Raw genomic sequence first — 13694 nt, forward strand, 5'->3', positions numbered from 1 at the left:
TTAGAGCATATTTTACAGATAATTCCTCTTTCTCCTATTTAATATTTTCAGAAAAACTCTTAACAAACAGGTTGAGAAAGTGACTGTGCTGTAAGAAAGGGAAGAAGAAAGAGAATTCAGGTAAGAATTTGGAAGATAGGAATATTCAATTTGTTTATAGCATCTCAGCTTTTATGCTCTATCCTATTTCTTTATTTCAAGTGCTGAAATACTCAAATTCTTAATTTTTATGGATGACCCAAAGCAACTCTAAAAAAGGAAAAAGATACTGAAAGAAGGCAGAAGATGGAGCTCTACTTATAATATCTGTCATAATTCTTAAATAAAAAAGTATACCTCAGGAAGTGTAACTGATGGGGAAGAAGCTAATTAATAAGAATAAATGCTAGTGTTACAATATTTAGTACTAGAAGTAATAATAAATGGCATAATTATACTATACATTTACCTTAGTCAATAATTACTTTCCAACAATCTCGGGAATCTATTTTGGAATGTCTGTTGTTATAAGTGGTTTAAAATGCAATACTTGCACAGTTTTTTCCAAAAAACTAAAACTAATATAAACTTGATTCATTATAACATGTCTTATAAATTCTTCTGAAATACATAAGAGAATTCTGTGAGAAACTCTAGAAAACAGTTTAAAGTGCCCTCACAAAATAAAAATGAATCAAAGCATACATTTCAGCAAGAAGCATAAATCTTTAAGTGAGATATGATTTACAATTTTCATAGCTATAAAGAATATTACAAATATAAATCTACCATCTAATTTGAAACTGTGAAAAGCCGAAGTAGAAAATGCTAAAAAAAAAGAGAAAAATCACTCAAACTGATGTGACAGGTTATTCTATTCTGTAAACATATTATTGAATGTATAATATGCCTAATAAAGGGCAGTTCAAAAAGTTTAGAAATGCCAGTCAGGATTGGGGTAAAGGGAAGAAACAAACTAATAATTTTACCCAGGAAATAAAATGGTATTAAAAACTCAGTATTTTAAATACAATTAATAAATGCAATAAAACTAGAATAGCCATCTTTTTTAAAACAAAGCATGCAACTAGAGATCTCTTCTAGTTTTTTCTAAATATTAAAAATGAATGAGAATAAACACAAAAATATTTGATATTAAAAATCTTACTAAATCAGCTCCTGCTTGAAGCAAAACGTCTGCGACATCCGTGTGCCCATTCTCACAAGCATAGGCTAGAGCCGTGTCTCCTGTTGCTGTTGTAGCATGAACATTAGCACCTAGAAAACAAACAAAATCATACATTTACTTTGTGAATTGTAAATTATATTAAACAGTTCAATTCTGAAATTTGGTGAAACCGATAAATTTGAAGTATAAAAATACTGCTATGTATTTTAAATGTACTAATTTTCCTTTAAATATGCTTTGTAAAAATGCTTTTAGCCACGCCAAAAGGAATTATAGCAAATGATTTTAAGAAACAGTATAATCTATACATATCCCCAGTAAGATAAATCCTAAGACCTACAAAAACAAAAAAAAATCAGTTTTCAGAAATCATAACGGTGGTAGTGTTGGGTTATGTTCTGAGACAGTTCTATAGGTATTGTGGTAATAATCAAGTAATCCTTTAGTAAAAGTGAAGTTTCTGGCATGGTTGAAAGAAAATACGTAAGAGATTGTTACGGTTAAGTAATAACTCTATTGTTCTAAATTGGAAGTACTGACATGAACTCATGATGTATTTCACTCACAAAGAAAAAAATTTCCTAACTCTGACCAACTAAAAAAGCCCAGAGACAATGACACACCAAGAAGAAAAGAGTACTTCTGACTTAGACCATAATCTCTAAGTACCACTTCCTACTAAGAAGAATAAGGCTTCTTAGAAAAACGTTTGATTCCAAGACTGAGGCAGAAGCTGCACAAGATAAGCATGAAATACCTTGCCCTATCGAGAAAGCACGGAAACCTCAAAGACTACAATGAGACCATATCAAAGGGATTTAAGGAGGTAATGTTACTGACCAAAGGGAGTCAAACTGCCCTGCCTTCGGACAATTTTTGCATCAATAAAAAATGAGGACTGTGATGAAGTGAAAGCCATCATATGTTTACCCCAAAGTTCAAAATAATATTCATATAAAAAAAACCCACTTTATTGGTCACTACTGAAAAATGCTAGGGAACCACACTATTATTTTGGAAACAAATAATGGGTGAAAAAAAATCAAACATTTATACTGCTATTCCTACATGATTTACATCTAAGAGTAATCAAAGTTCATGAGGGGAAGTTTCTCTTTAGACTTTTTCCAGATAATAAACAAGAAAGAAATAATAGAATTTAGACTATAACCACTTTGCTACCCCTACTAAATTAATGGATCTAAGCAATGATCACCAATGGCTAATAATATTACAAAAAGAAAGACAATCAGATATTTATTATCTCAAGATAACAAATAATATAAATAACAATTACTACCTATAGTCTACTAAACACACACATACAATCTAATTCGATCAAGTCTCTAAATTTAACTACTACTCTCTAGGAAATCCAAGGGTCAGAAAAACAAGTTAAATGAAATCATGGAGATGCAATTAGCAAAATCTATACTACAGAAAGCCTAAAACATAAACATTCCATTTCTTCAACCAAAACTTGTAAGGAATAAAAAAAACTGGAAGGGAAACCCATACATTAAAAGAGATTTAAGAGACATACTGATCAATAGTTACTATATGAATCTCATTTGAGTACTGATTCAAAAGCCATTAAATACAAACATACACATTTATAAGACTATCAGGAAAACATGAAAACTGTCTGGATATTTAATGATACTAAAAGTTATTATTTAAAAAATTTAGGAAGGAAATAGTGCTGTTACTTTTTTAAGTGATTATCTTTTAGAGTTACATATTGAAATATTTATTGACAATTTATAAAAATTAATTTATTTTAAACTTATTTTCAAATTTTAAAAATTCAAATTTTAGTTAAAAATGTTTTTGTTAATTATGTATGGTGACAGATCTTAACGACTTTCTCAACAATTTTTTTAAATGTTTATTTTAAACAAAAATAATTTTATAAAAATAATGGGGGACTAAAGAACATACAGATGAAATGACATTGGTGATAAATTCAATGTTGTCAATGTTGTTGATGGGTTCTTAGGGTTCATTTAACTACATTTTCTATGTGTTGGAAAAAATGCTACAACAAAAAGGTTTTTCAATTTTAAAAAATTGTACAGGAAATGTGTAAGAAGACCTATGGCATTTTCTTTAGTGCTACACTAAAAGAAGAACTTTTATGTAAATAAATTACACTCCAATGTGAAAAAAAAGTTTGGTAATGATGATATAAAAAAGTGATTCTCAAACCCCTAAAATAGTTCTGGAAACTATACTTCAAACTAGCAAAAGCAGCTCAATATGAAAATCGCTGGTGATATAATGGAAAAAATAACATTAGGAATTCTAAATCTGAATGTTGGCTCTGTCACTTATACACTTGGTACATTAGGGAAATTATATATAATAAGACCGTACATCTGTTTTCATATTTATAATAATGTGTTTAGTAATTTTTTACTGTGTAGGGACCAGTGGTAATACCATTCATTGGTAGAGAGTTTTTGTAATTGAGGTATATAAATGACATGAAAAAGACTCTTCATTGGGACACAAGAGTTACCAAAAATGATGAAGGGACAATGACTAAATGATGCATACAGTAGCTATAGTGATTAACAGTATTTGAGTCAGGGAAGGAAGGTCAATTCAGTGGTTAGTTTTGCATTAATTCAAAATCTAAACAACCATCTGAACTATTAACCATCTGGATTACAAAATTATTTCTATTGTACTTAAAAAAATTTGAGGCTGGGCAGTGTTCAAATTAATGTAAACAGAAAAAGCTGAAAAAGTATTAATCAGGTTTTGCCAAATATCTCATTTTCCTTTACATAGTTTTAAGCAATATATCAGATGTGGATAAAAAAGTTATTTTATCTTATTTCTAAATGATATATAAAGTTTTACATCTACCTTAATCAATTCATTTGGTATATTCTTACTCTGTTCTATTATTATTGCTTAACGATGTATAAACCACAATTTATTTTAAAAGTACTTTTGCCAAAAATATAAAACTCCCACTTGTTCTTTTTTGTAAGTGTGTGTGTTCATGTGCAGATTCAGAAATGTCAAGAAATGAATGGGTTTAGAGACATGAAATTATGATCTCCATTATGGCATCCCCACCTCCCGTTATTAGCAGAGGGACTAGAGTTAGTCTCTCTCCCTCCCAGAAGCCATAAAAGCATTCAGTGGAGAAAGTCAGTGAGAAGCCTATGGTCACCAAGCAAACATTAATAATAAGAAACCTTTTTAAAAATGCCATTTTTGGAGATTTAGGAGCCTAAGAAGAGCAGTTAAATTGCAGCACAGCTGCCCTTCAACTTTGTAGAAATGAAAAAGTTAAGGTTAATTGTTAAAGTTATGAAAGCAATATAAAAAGTTTTTTCTAAAAGGCATTTTTTAAAGCCACATACCGGCAGCCAATAAATATTTAACCAACTCCAGGTGTCCCTCCTGAGAAGCTTCCATTAAAGGTGTGGAGCAGCCAAGTTCTATATCAGCCCCCGCCTTGATCAGGAAGTCTGCAACCTCAGAAAAGCCTCCACAGCAAGCCAAGGTCAGGGCAGTTTCTTGGGTTTCTTCTGTCTGGGCATTTATATTTGCTCCTGGGGAGAACATAAAATTAGATAAAACTATAAAAGACTTATGAAAAAGATGTTAATCGTTCTGAATAATGATATCTCTATCTTCTCTGCTTCTGGAGTTCCTTCCGGGGTGTTGATAATTTACCATAGATGCAAAAAAATTTTTAGTTATAGAAAATTTCATTGATACTAACACAAAACATCCAAAAGAAATTTGTATTTTAATCAAAGAAGTAAAACCACTTTACCTTGTGCTAAAAGTAGTGCCACCATCTCCTCGTGTCCTTCCCGAGCAGCTTCCATCAACGGAGTGTATCCTTCATCATTAACTTCTTCAAGATTTGCTCCCCTTTCAATAAGTAGAGCTGCCAATTCGACATGTCCTCCACAGGCAGCTAGTGTCAACGGAGACTCGAATGAATCTGCAGGCATGTTCACTTGAGCACCACTATCCAAAAGCAAACGCGCTACCTCTACATGTCCATCCTGTAGATTTTCAGAAGTAAAGCAAGAGGAAGGAAATTTTTTGGAGATTTTTAAAGTGAGAAAAGAGAAGCAAGAGATTGAGGAAATATAGAAAAAAAGATGCAGCTTAGATGCATATACATTATCATGCCTAACTGAGCAATTTCAGATGTCTTATCAAAAGTCCATTAAAATTATTTTACCTTACTTTCAAGCAGGCCCAAAATTTTCCTAAAGAATCATACTTGTGATATACAGTTACAATTACAAATAATTTTGAATTTCTATCTTCTCTGAAATTCAAAAAAACTATTAAATTGATAGTCGACAGTACCTCAAAATAATGTTTATACTGCCAGGTCAAATATAGCTATATCCTCAAATTTAGCTGTCATGTTTTAGTGTGGAAACTGTGTTAGATCTATTTAAGAAACAAAGACTTGGCAAAAAATAACAACAAATTCTGTGAGGTCATTACCACTTGGGATTATGTTACCAAGGTAAACCCCTATGGACTTAAACTACCCTATATTTTTTCTTATCACTAACTAGGTTGTTGCAATGAGGCAAAGAATTTTACAAAAATGAATAAATAAGTATCTTAGTAAAGCAATTACCTAAAATATTCTCTTAGAGGGTATCCATTCTATACCTCTATCACTATAAATACCCTTTGTTAGTTTCAAATTCTTTAATTAAAAAATTTATGTAGACCTTAACTCTCATTGTGGAAATACTGTGTTGCTCAATACTTTAAAAATGACCAACACATTGCTAATGAAAAGTAAGGACTGAGTACAAAAACAGTGTTTTATAAGGTTGGGCAATGCTTTCATTAAGGAATTAATTAAAGCAATTTTAATTAATGTCGGATTTCAGCATCCATCAAAGTTTCATTATACTTAAATAACCAGCCTAGCTTTACTTTAATCATTTTTGACACAATGCCAAAGACAGGTGACTTCACGTTAAAATTTTAGTTTTACTAATTCTTCAAATAAATGTAAAAGAAAATATATTTTAACCAAATTACTATATTGAGATATTTGGTGTTTAAAAAACAATTCTAACTGAAAAGAAAATTAGGATTTATAAGTGTTCACAGATCAAGGAACTACTAGTGTACCTAGCTCCCCAAGGATCCCAATAAATTGTTTTGCTTGAATTTACTTGAATTTTTGAAGATTCTTTTTGGATTCTGCTAACATATCTTGAGTACATACATTAAGAGAGACTGTACTAATTACTTTTTGTATTAATGAACAATATTAATTTTGTCAAAAGGAAAACAAGTAAATAGCTCACTCTTAAAAATCTAATATTACTATTAGATTTTTTTTTAATTCTAAGACTTCTGTCTCAGCCACAACACAGTAGCTGGTATTGGACTTACTCTCCTATCACAAATAACTGTAAAAATTAGAAAAAAAATTAAAGCAATGGGAGTCACCAGACAGTAACCAAGCTAGAGGTTAGGGTTATAATCCCGGAAAGAAGGAAGCAATGAGACAAACTCTACATTCATTCCAGCTTTTTGGGCATCTTTCAAACCCTGGACAGAGGAAACAGAGCCAAAAGAAAGAAAGAAAGTGAACATCTCTTTGGGCAAAGGAAACAAAGCCAGAACACAAGGCAACCAAAATACTTGGGATTTAAGGACTATAGGCAGGATACCTAAGAAAAAGAAGACATAGAGAAGGATTCTCAAAAAGTTATGTAAAATCATCCTCAGATACTTGGGCATCTTCTGAGTTAACACATCAAGGACGAGACTCCAGGGTGCCTAGTGAAGAATGGCTCCTGGGACACTGGGCCTTGGCTGATGTGGCTCAGTGGATTGAGTGCCAGCCTGCAAACCAAGGGGTTGCCGATTCAATTCTCAGTCATGGCACATGCCTGGGTTTTGGGCCAGGGGCCCAGGAGGGGGTGCAAGAGAAGCAACCACATGTGGATGTCTCCCTCTCCTTCTCCCTCTTTTCCCCTCTCTATAAATAAACAAACAAACAAACAAACAAAATCTTTAAAAAAAGAAAAAGCAAAGCCGGAAACTGGGAGTTCAGACTCAGGCACAATGAAAAAAACATTGCTGAATATTTGAGGCTATGAGGTGAAATAGAAGGCCATAAAGAAGAAAAGAACCTAAAGTCCCTTAGTCTACAATCAAAGAATAAGGAATTGGGATTAAGAGTAAAGCTGGAATTAAGCCCCAATAGGATCAGAGAGATCCACTGGTAATGTGCCTGCTAGAACAAAAGTTAACAGTCTCAGAAACAGGCAAAGATAATACAGAATATTGAAAAGGTAGGAGGCAGGAAAAAAAGACTAATTATCAAGATATAAAATAACCAATAAAAATAGTCCCAGAACTCAGCCAAAGATAGGAGTTAGCAAAAAAGGACTTCAAAATAACTGCTAATGATAAATTACAAAAATAGATTAAAAAATGAAGAAAATGCCTAAAAAATAAATTTCAGTATAGAACAATACTGAAACACCACATCGACATTTATATATTTAAATGCAAATGGTCTAAACAAACCAATTAAGAAACTCCAGTATAATGATACAGGCATATCAAACATTTCAAAGTTTGAAAAAAGAATAAAAATATTAATTTGGTAAACATTAATAAAAAGGAAGCAGGAGTAGTTTTTCATATTAGACGAGGCCTCAGAACAAAGAAAATTACCAGAGACAGAAAGACTTTATAACATAATAAAAGAGTTAATTCATGAAGAAGATACAGAAATTCTAAAAATGTGTATGCACCAAACAACAAAACTCCAAAATGCAAAAAGTATGTATTTTTTAAAAATCCTCACCATAGGGGAAAGTGGGTGAAAAAGGTGAAGGGATTAAGAAGTGCAAATTGGTAGCTACACAACAGTCACAGGGATGTAAAGTACAACATAGGAAATATAGCCAATAATATTCTAAAAACTATGTATAGTGTCAGATGGATACTAGATTTATTGGGATAACTTAGGAAGTTATATAATGTCTAATTACAGAGTTGTATACCCAAAATTAATATAATATTGTATGTCAACTGTAATTAAAAAATAAAAAATTATTTAAAGTCAAAAAATTAAAAAACTTTGGTGCATGAAAGGACACTAATAGAGTAAGAAGGCAACCAACATAACAGGAAAAAAATTTGTACATTTTTATCTGATAACTGATTAGCATCCAAAATATAGACTCCTAAAATTCAACAATATAAAACAACCTAGACTTCCACCAAGATGGAGGTGTAGGTGGAAGCACTGCACCTTCTCGTACAACCAAGTTTAAAAACAACAAAGTTTTAGCAACAAAAATGCAGCCAAACTACAGAAAATTGAACTACACAGAAGTCTGACAACAACAAACCCTTCAGCCAAACCAGTAAAAGGGGCAGAGCCAGCAGCAGATCCGGGGCGGGCAGTAAAGACCCACCGGACCAACCGGGGTGGTATGACCCAGGTGCGCCAGCAGCTATGGGCAGATCCCAGGTGTGGAGAAGCGGGCAGACCCACTGAGGGCACAAGGCAGTCATCTCACTGAGGGCTGACCACGCTCACACATTTGCGCGCAGATTAACTGGTGAAGGAGTGAGTGGTGAGAGAGACCATCTGGGCCCCAGTGGCGGGAAGCAGCAGAGGGGACCGCCATTGCACCTCTCTGACCTGCCCCCATATATAGCATCACAAACCAGCGACCTGGGTGGTCCCTCCCTGGTGAACACCTAAGGCTCCGCTCCTCATACCTAAAAGGCATGAACAGATCAAAACGTGGCTCAAGAACAACTCAGAGCCCCAGAGCTGATAAATCTAAGTGATGAAGAAATAGCCAAACTTTCAGATGCACTGGTGATCAGGATGCTCACTGAACTGGTTGATTTTAGTCACAAATTAGAGGAACATATGAAGGCTAAACTAATTGAAATGAATGGAAATGCACAGGAAACCAATAGTGATGGAAAGGAAACTAGGACTCAAATCAAAGGAGTGGACCAGAAAGAGGAAAAAAATGACCAAACAGAAAAGGATGAAGAAACAAAAATTCAAAAAAATGAAGAGAGGCTTAGAAACCTTCAGGAATTCTTTTAAACGTTCCGACATTCGAATTATAGGGGTACCAGAAGGGGAAGAATAACAACCACCAGTCGAAAACTTATTTGAACAAATAATAAAGGAGAACTTCCCCAATCTGGCAAAGGAAATAGACTTCCAGGAAATCCAGGAAGCTCAGAGAGTCCCAAAGAAGTTGGACCCAAGAAGGAACACAGCAAGGCACATCATCATTACATTAGCCAAGATTAAAATGAAGGAGAGAATCCTAGAAGCAGCAAGAGATAAGGAGACAGTCACCTACAAAGCAGTTCCCATCAGACTGTCAGCGGATTTCTCAAAAGAGACCTTACAGGCAAGAAGGGGCTGGAAAGAAGTATTCCAAGTCATGAAATCCAAAGACCTACATCCAAGATTGATCTATCCAGCACAGTTTTCCTTTAGAATGGAAGGACAGATAAAGTGCTTCTCAGATAAGATCAAATTCAAGGAGTTCATCACCACCAAGCAAGCCCTTATTATATGAAATGTTAAAGGGACTTACCTAAGAAAAAGAATATAAAAAAGATGAACAGTGAAAGGACAGCAAACTCACAGTTATTAACAACCACACCTAAAACAAAAGCGAATTAAGAGGACAGCTAGATCAGGAGCAGGAACATAGAAATGAAGATCACATGGAGGGTTAGCCAACAGGGGAGTGGGAGAAGGAGAAGGGGGGAGAAGGTACAGAAAATAAGTAGCATAGACAGTAGGTAGAAAATAGATAGGGGGGAGGCAAGAATAGTATGAGAAATAGAATCTAAAGAACTTGAGAGACATGGTCATAAACTAAAGGGGGGGGAATAATGGGGGTGGGAAGGTGCAGGATGGAGGGGAATGAAGGGGGAAATAGAACTGTAATGGCATAATCAATCAATAAAATATATTTAAAAAAAGAAAAAATAATTAAAGAATTAAAATTAAATAAATAAATAATAAAACAACCTGATTCAAGAATTGGCAAAGGATCTGAGCAGACATTTCTCCAAAGATACACAAGTAACCAATAAGAACATGCAAAGATGCTCCAGAATGTTAATCATTAGGAAAATGCAAATCAAAATTATGACATACCGCCTCACAATCATTAGGATGCACAAAAAGAAAAACAGAAAATAGGGCCAGTGCCTAATGAGGATGGAGAAACTGGAACCCTTGTGCAGTGTTGGTGAGAATGTAAAATGGTACCACCACTGTGGAAAACAGTATGGTAGTGGTTCCTCCAAAAATTAATCGAATTACCATATGATCACCCAAAAGAACTGAAAACAGGGACTTGAACAGACATTTGTACACTTATGTTCATAGCAGCATTACTCAGAATAGTGAAAGCATAGAAGAAACCCAAGTGTCCACCAATAAATGAATAGATAAGCAAAATGTGATATACGCATACAATGAAGTATTATGCAGCCTTAAAAAGAGAAGGAAATTCTGACACATGCCTCAACATGAATGAACCTTCAGAACATTACACTAAGTGAACTAAGCCAATCACAAAAAGAAAAATAGTGTATGATTCCACTCACGTGAGGTACTTACAGTAGTCAAAATCATAGACAGAAAGTAGAATGGTGATTGCTAGTGGTTGGGGGCAGCAAGGAATGGGAAGTTGTTACTCAACAAGCATAGAGTGGGTTTTACAAAATGAAAACAGCCATGACGATGGATGGTAGTGATGGTTGCAAACACTATGAATGTATTTGGTACCAATGACTATACACTTAAAAATGATTAAGGTGGTAAATTTTATGTTGTACATTTTACCAAATTAAAAAAATTGGCCCTGGGCCAGTGTGGCTCAGTTGGTTGGGGGACATTCTGCAAAGTGAAAGGTGACTGGTTCGATTCCCTGGGTTGCAGGCTCGGTTCCCGGTTGGAGTATAGAGGCAACGGATCAATGTTTCTCTCTCACATCAATGTTCCTCTCCCTCTCTTTCTCCTTCCCTTCCCCTCTCTCTAAAAATAAATAAATAAAATATATTTTTTAATGGGAATAAATAAGTGTACTCATGAGATGAAAACGATAGAAATGACATAGCCAAGGCCACCTTCCATACTGTTTCCTACATTGAAAGACTTACTATCAAAACTTAAACATAATATTAAATATTTCCCTTTCCCTCTCTAGTATTGCACAAAATTTTCAAAATCTGATGTCATAGTATTTTTCCAAAAATATATTAATCCTTAAAGATTTAAACGCATATGAGTTTTTCGCAAAAAAATCTCAAGTGAGTGCAATTTAGAATTACCATGCAAGCCTCCATTAAGGCCGTGTGCATCTCATCTGTTTTGTGCTCTTGATCTGCACCAGCATCAAGTAGAAAGCGAACCATATCCAAATGGCCTTCAAAAAAGAACAGAAATTTTAAAACTGTATTGCTAAAGAACAGAGTATCGATTTAACACATAAGAATTAAAATGGGGACTCTTTTTCTTTCAGATGTCTATACAATTTTAAGAGAACTTATTTTGCATTCAATAAATAAATGACAGTTTTACAAAGCCAATCCAAAATAATAAGCAGGCAGGCCCTCAGCAAGGTGTCTAGGCTTTAAAGATTGAATTAGTCTAAAGCACATAATTCAAGTTAAGAAAAGCAATAATACTTATTCTTTGATTTCATCTATATCAACTATCAAATCAAAACACTGAAATCAAATAGAATGCCAAGTAAATTATGTTTGAAACATTTCTCAGAAAAACAGCTTTAAAATAACAACCATAAACTCACTGTGGCAACGAAAAGGCACAGAAAACTCCATCAAAATAATTTTAACCCTCCTGATACATTTAATATATAAAAAGTCTTAAAAGTCAATAAAAAAGACAAACACTGCAGTAGAAAAATGGATGAAGGACATAAAATGGTAATTCAAAAAAGAAATGCCAATGAGTATGAAAGTGATGAAAAAGTATCAAACCTTCCTATTAAACAAATGCAAATTAAAATGACACACCATTTTTTTACTATCAAAATGGCAAATATTAAAAAGAATGATAATACCCAGTGTTGGTGAGGGTGTAGGGTGGGATAAAGGGCACTCTCAAACACTGCTGGTGGGAGTGTAAATTGGCTCAACCTTTCTAGAAGGCAATTTGGCAATATGTATCAAAAGCCTTAAAAATGTCCATACCCTTTGACCCAGCAATTCCACTTCCAGGAATTTATCCTAAGGAAATAATCAGAGATTAGGCAAAGATGTCTGCACAAGGATGTTATCACAGTGCTTTTAAAAATAGTGAAAAACTGGGAACAATTCACGTGTCCAACAATAGGCAATTATGGTGCATCCGATTGATGTCTTTGGCAGAGACTGCTAGTTTCCTCCTACTCAATATCCATTCTCTCAATGTTCCCTAATAAAAGAACTCTGATTTTATCTGAGTGGCAACTTGCTTGACTAAAAGACCTCATTTCCCAGACTCCCTTGTTGCTATGTGTAGCCAATGACATGTAAATGGGATCTAGCTTTAAGGCAGAACTTCTAGGAAAATACTTCTTAAAGGTAGCTTACTAAATTGAAAGGTACTCCCCATTTTGCCCTTACCCTCTGCCTCCTTTCTAGAACATGTATTGCTGGGGCCATAGCTACCATCTTGGTAACCTTGAGAACAGAAACCACATACTAGGGTGGTGAAGCAGAAAAACACTACCATACTAGGGTGGTGAATGCTGAGATCTAGATAACAATGGAATTGCCATACTAGTCGTCGACAGCCTACCCTTGGACTTGTTTAAAGAGAAAAGGCTTATCTTTTGTTCAGATCATTCTTAATTTAGGTCTTACAGCCAAACCCACTACTAAATGCAACAGTAATAGTGAAATTCTCTGTAACCATCAAATGTTGTGTTACAAAAACACTGAGATGACAGAATGTTCATAATGTACTGCTAAATAAAATAAGCAGACTATAAAAGTGTTAGAGTATGATTGTTTAATTTAAAAATACAGGCATACCTCGTCTTATTGCGCTTCACAGATGCTGCATTTTTTACAAATTAAAGGCAAGACCCTCCACCTGCAAAAAGATTACAGCTTGCTTTATTGCGAGACTGCTTTACTGCGGCTCTCTGAAACTGAACTCGCAATATTTCCGAGGTATGCCTGTGTCTATATATATTTGCTTATAAATATACTTTAAAAATACACTGGAAGTAAATACACTAAAATACTGTTTACATGCTTTTTAAATCTTTAGATGGTAGCATTACATGTCATTTTAAAATTTTCTTTTTTCTCTGTTTTTCGGGTTTTCTCTATCAAGTGTGATTATTATATAAGTGTGTCCTATTGTTTTAAATAAAGGCTGGAAAAATCGTATAAAACAAAAGCCATTAAAGAATGAAAATCCTCTAAATCTGTGCTAAGAGTTAGTTGACTTCATAGCTAATTGAATAAATCTGAATTA

At 34.1% G+C, this 13694-nt stretch overlaps 1 protein-coding gene across 4 annotated transcripts in view; it reads right to left on the reverse strand.

Annotated features, from left to right (window-relative positions):
* The window catches only part of ANKHD1 (ankyrin repeat and KH domain containing 1), a 112946-nt gene that overhangs the window by 66400 nt on the left and 32852 nt on the right, over positions 1-13694 (reverse strand). For 3 of the 4 annotated variants that reach the window (XM_037147533.2, XM_037147534.2, XM_037147532.2), the window contains exons 7-10: positions 11534-11628; positions 4968-5205; positions 4549-4740; positions 1148-1257 (exon numbers count right to left, since the gene is read on the reverse strand). In XM_037147533.2, the coding sequence (XP_037003428.2) occupies positions 1148-1257; positions 4549-4740; positions 4968-5205; positions 11534-11628 (635 nt within the window). The remainder of the gene's footprint in view (positions 1-1147; positions 1258-4548; positions 4741-4967; positions 5206-11533; positions 11629-13694) is intronic. The other variant, XM_037147535.2, reaches the window with a different exon arrangement.

This window comes from Artibeus jamaicensis, unplaced genomic scaffold (assembly GCF_021234435.1).
Source record: "Artibeus jamaicensis isolate MK-2021 breed Jamaican fruit bat unplaced genomic scaffold, CSHL_Jam_final contig_456, whole genome shotgun sequence".
In the NCBI taxonomy this organism is placed as follows: domain Eukaryota; kingdom Metazoa; phylum Chordata; class Mammalia; order Chiroptera; family Phyllostomidae; genus Artibeus; species Artibeus jamaicensis.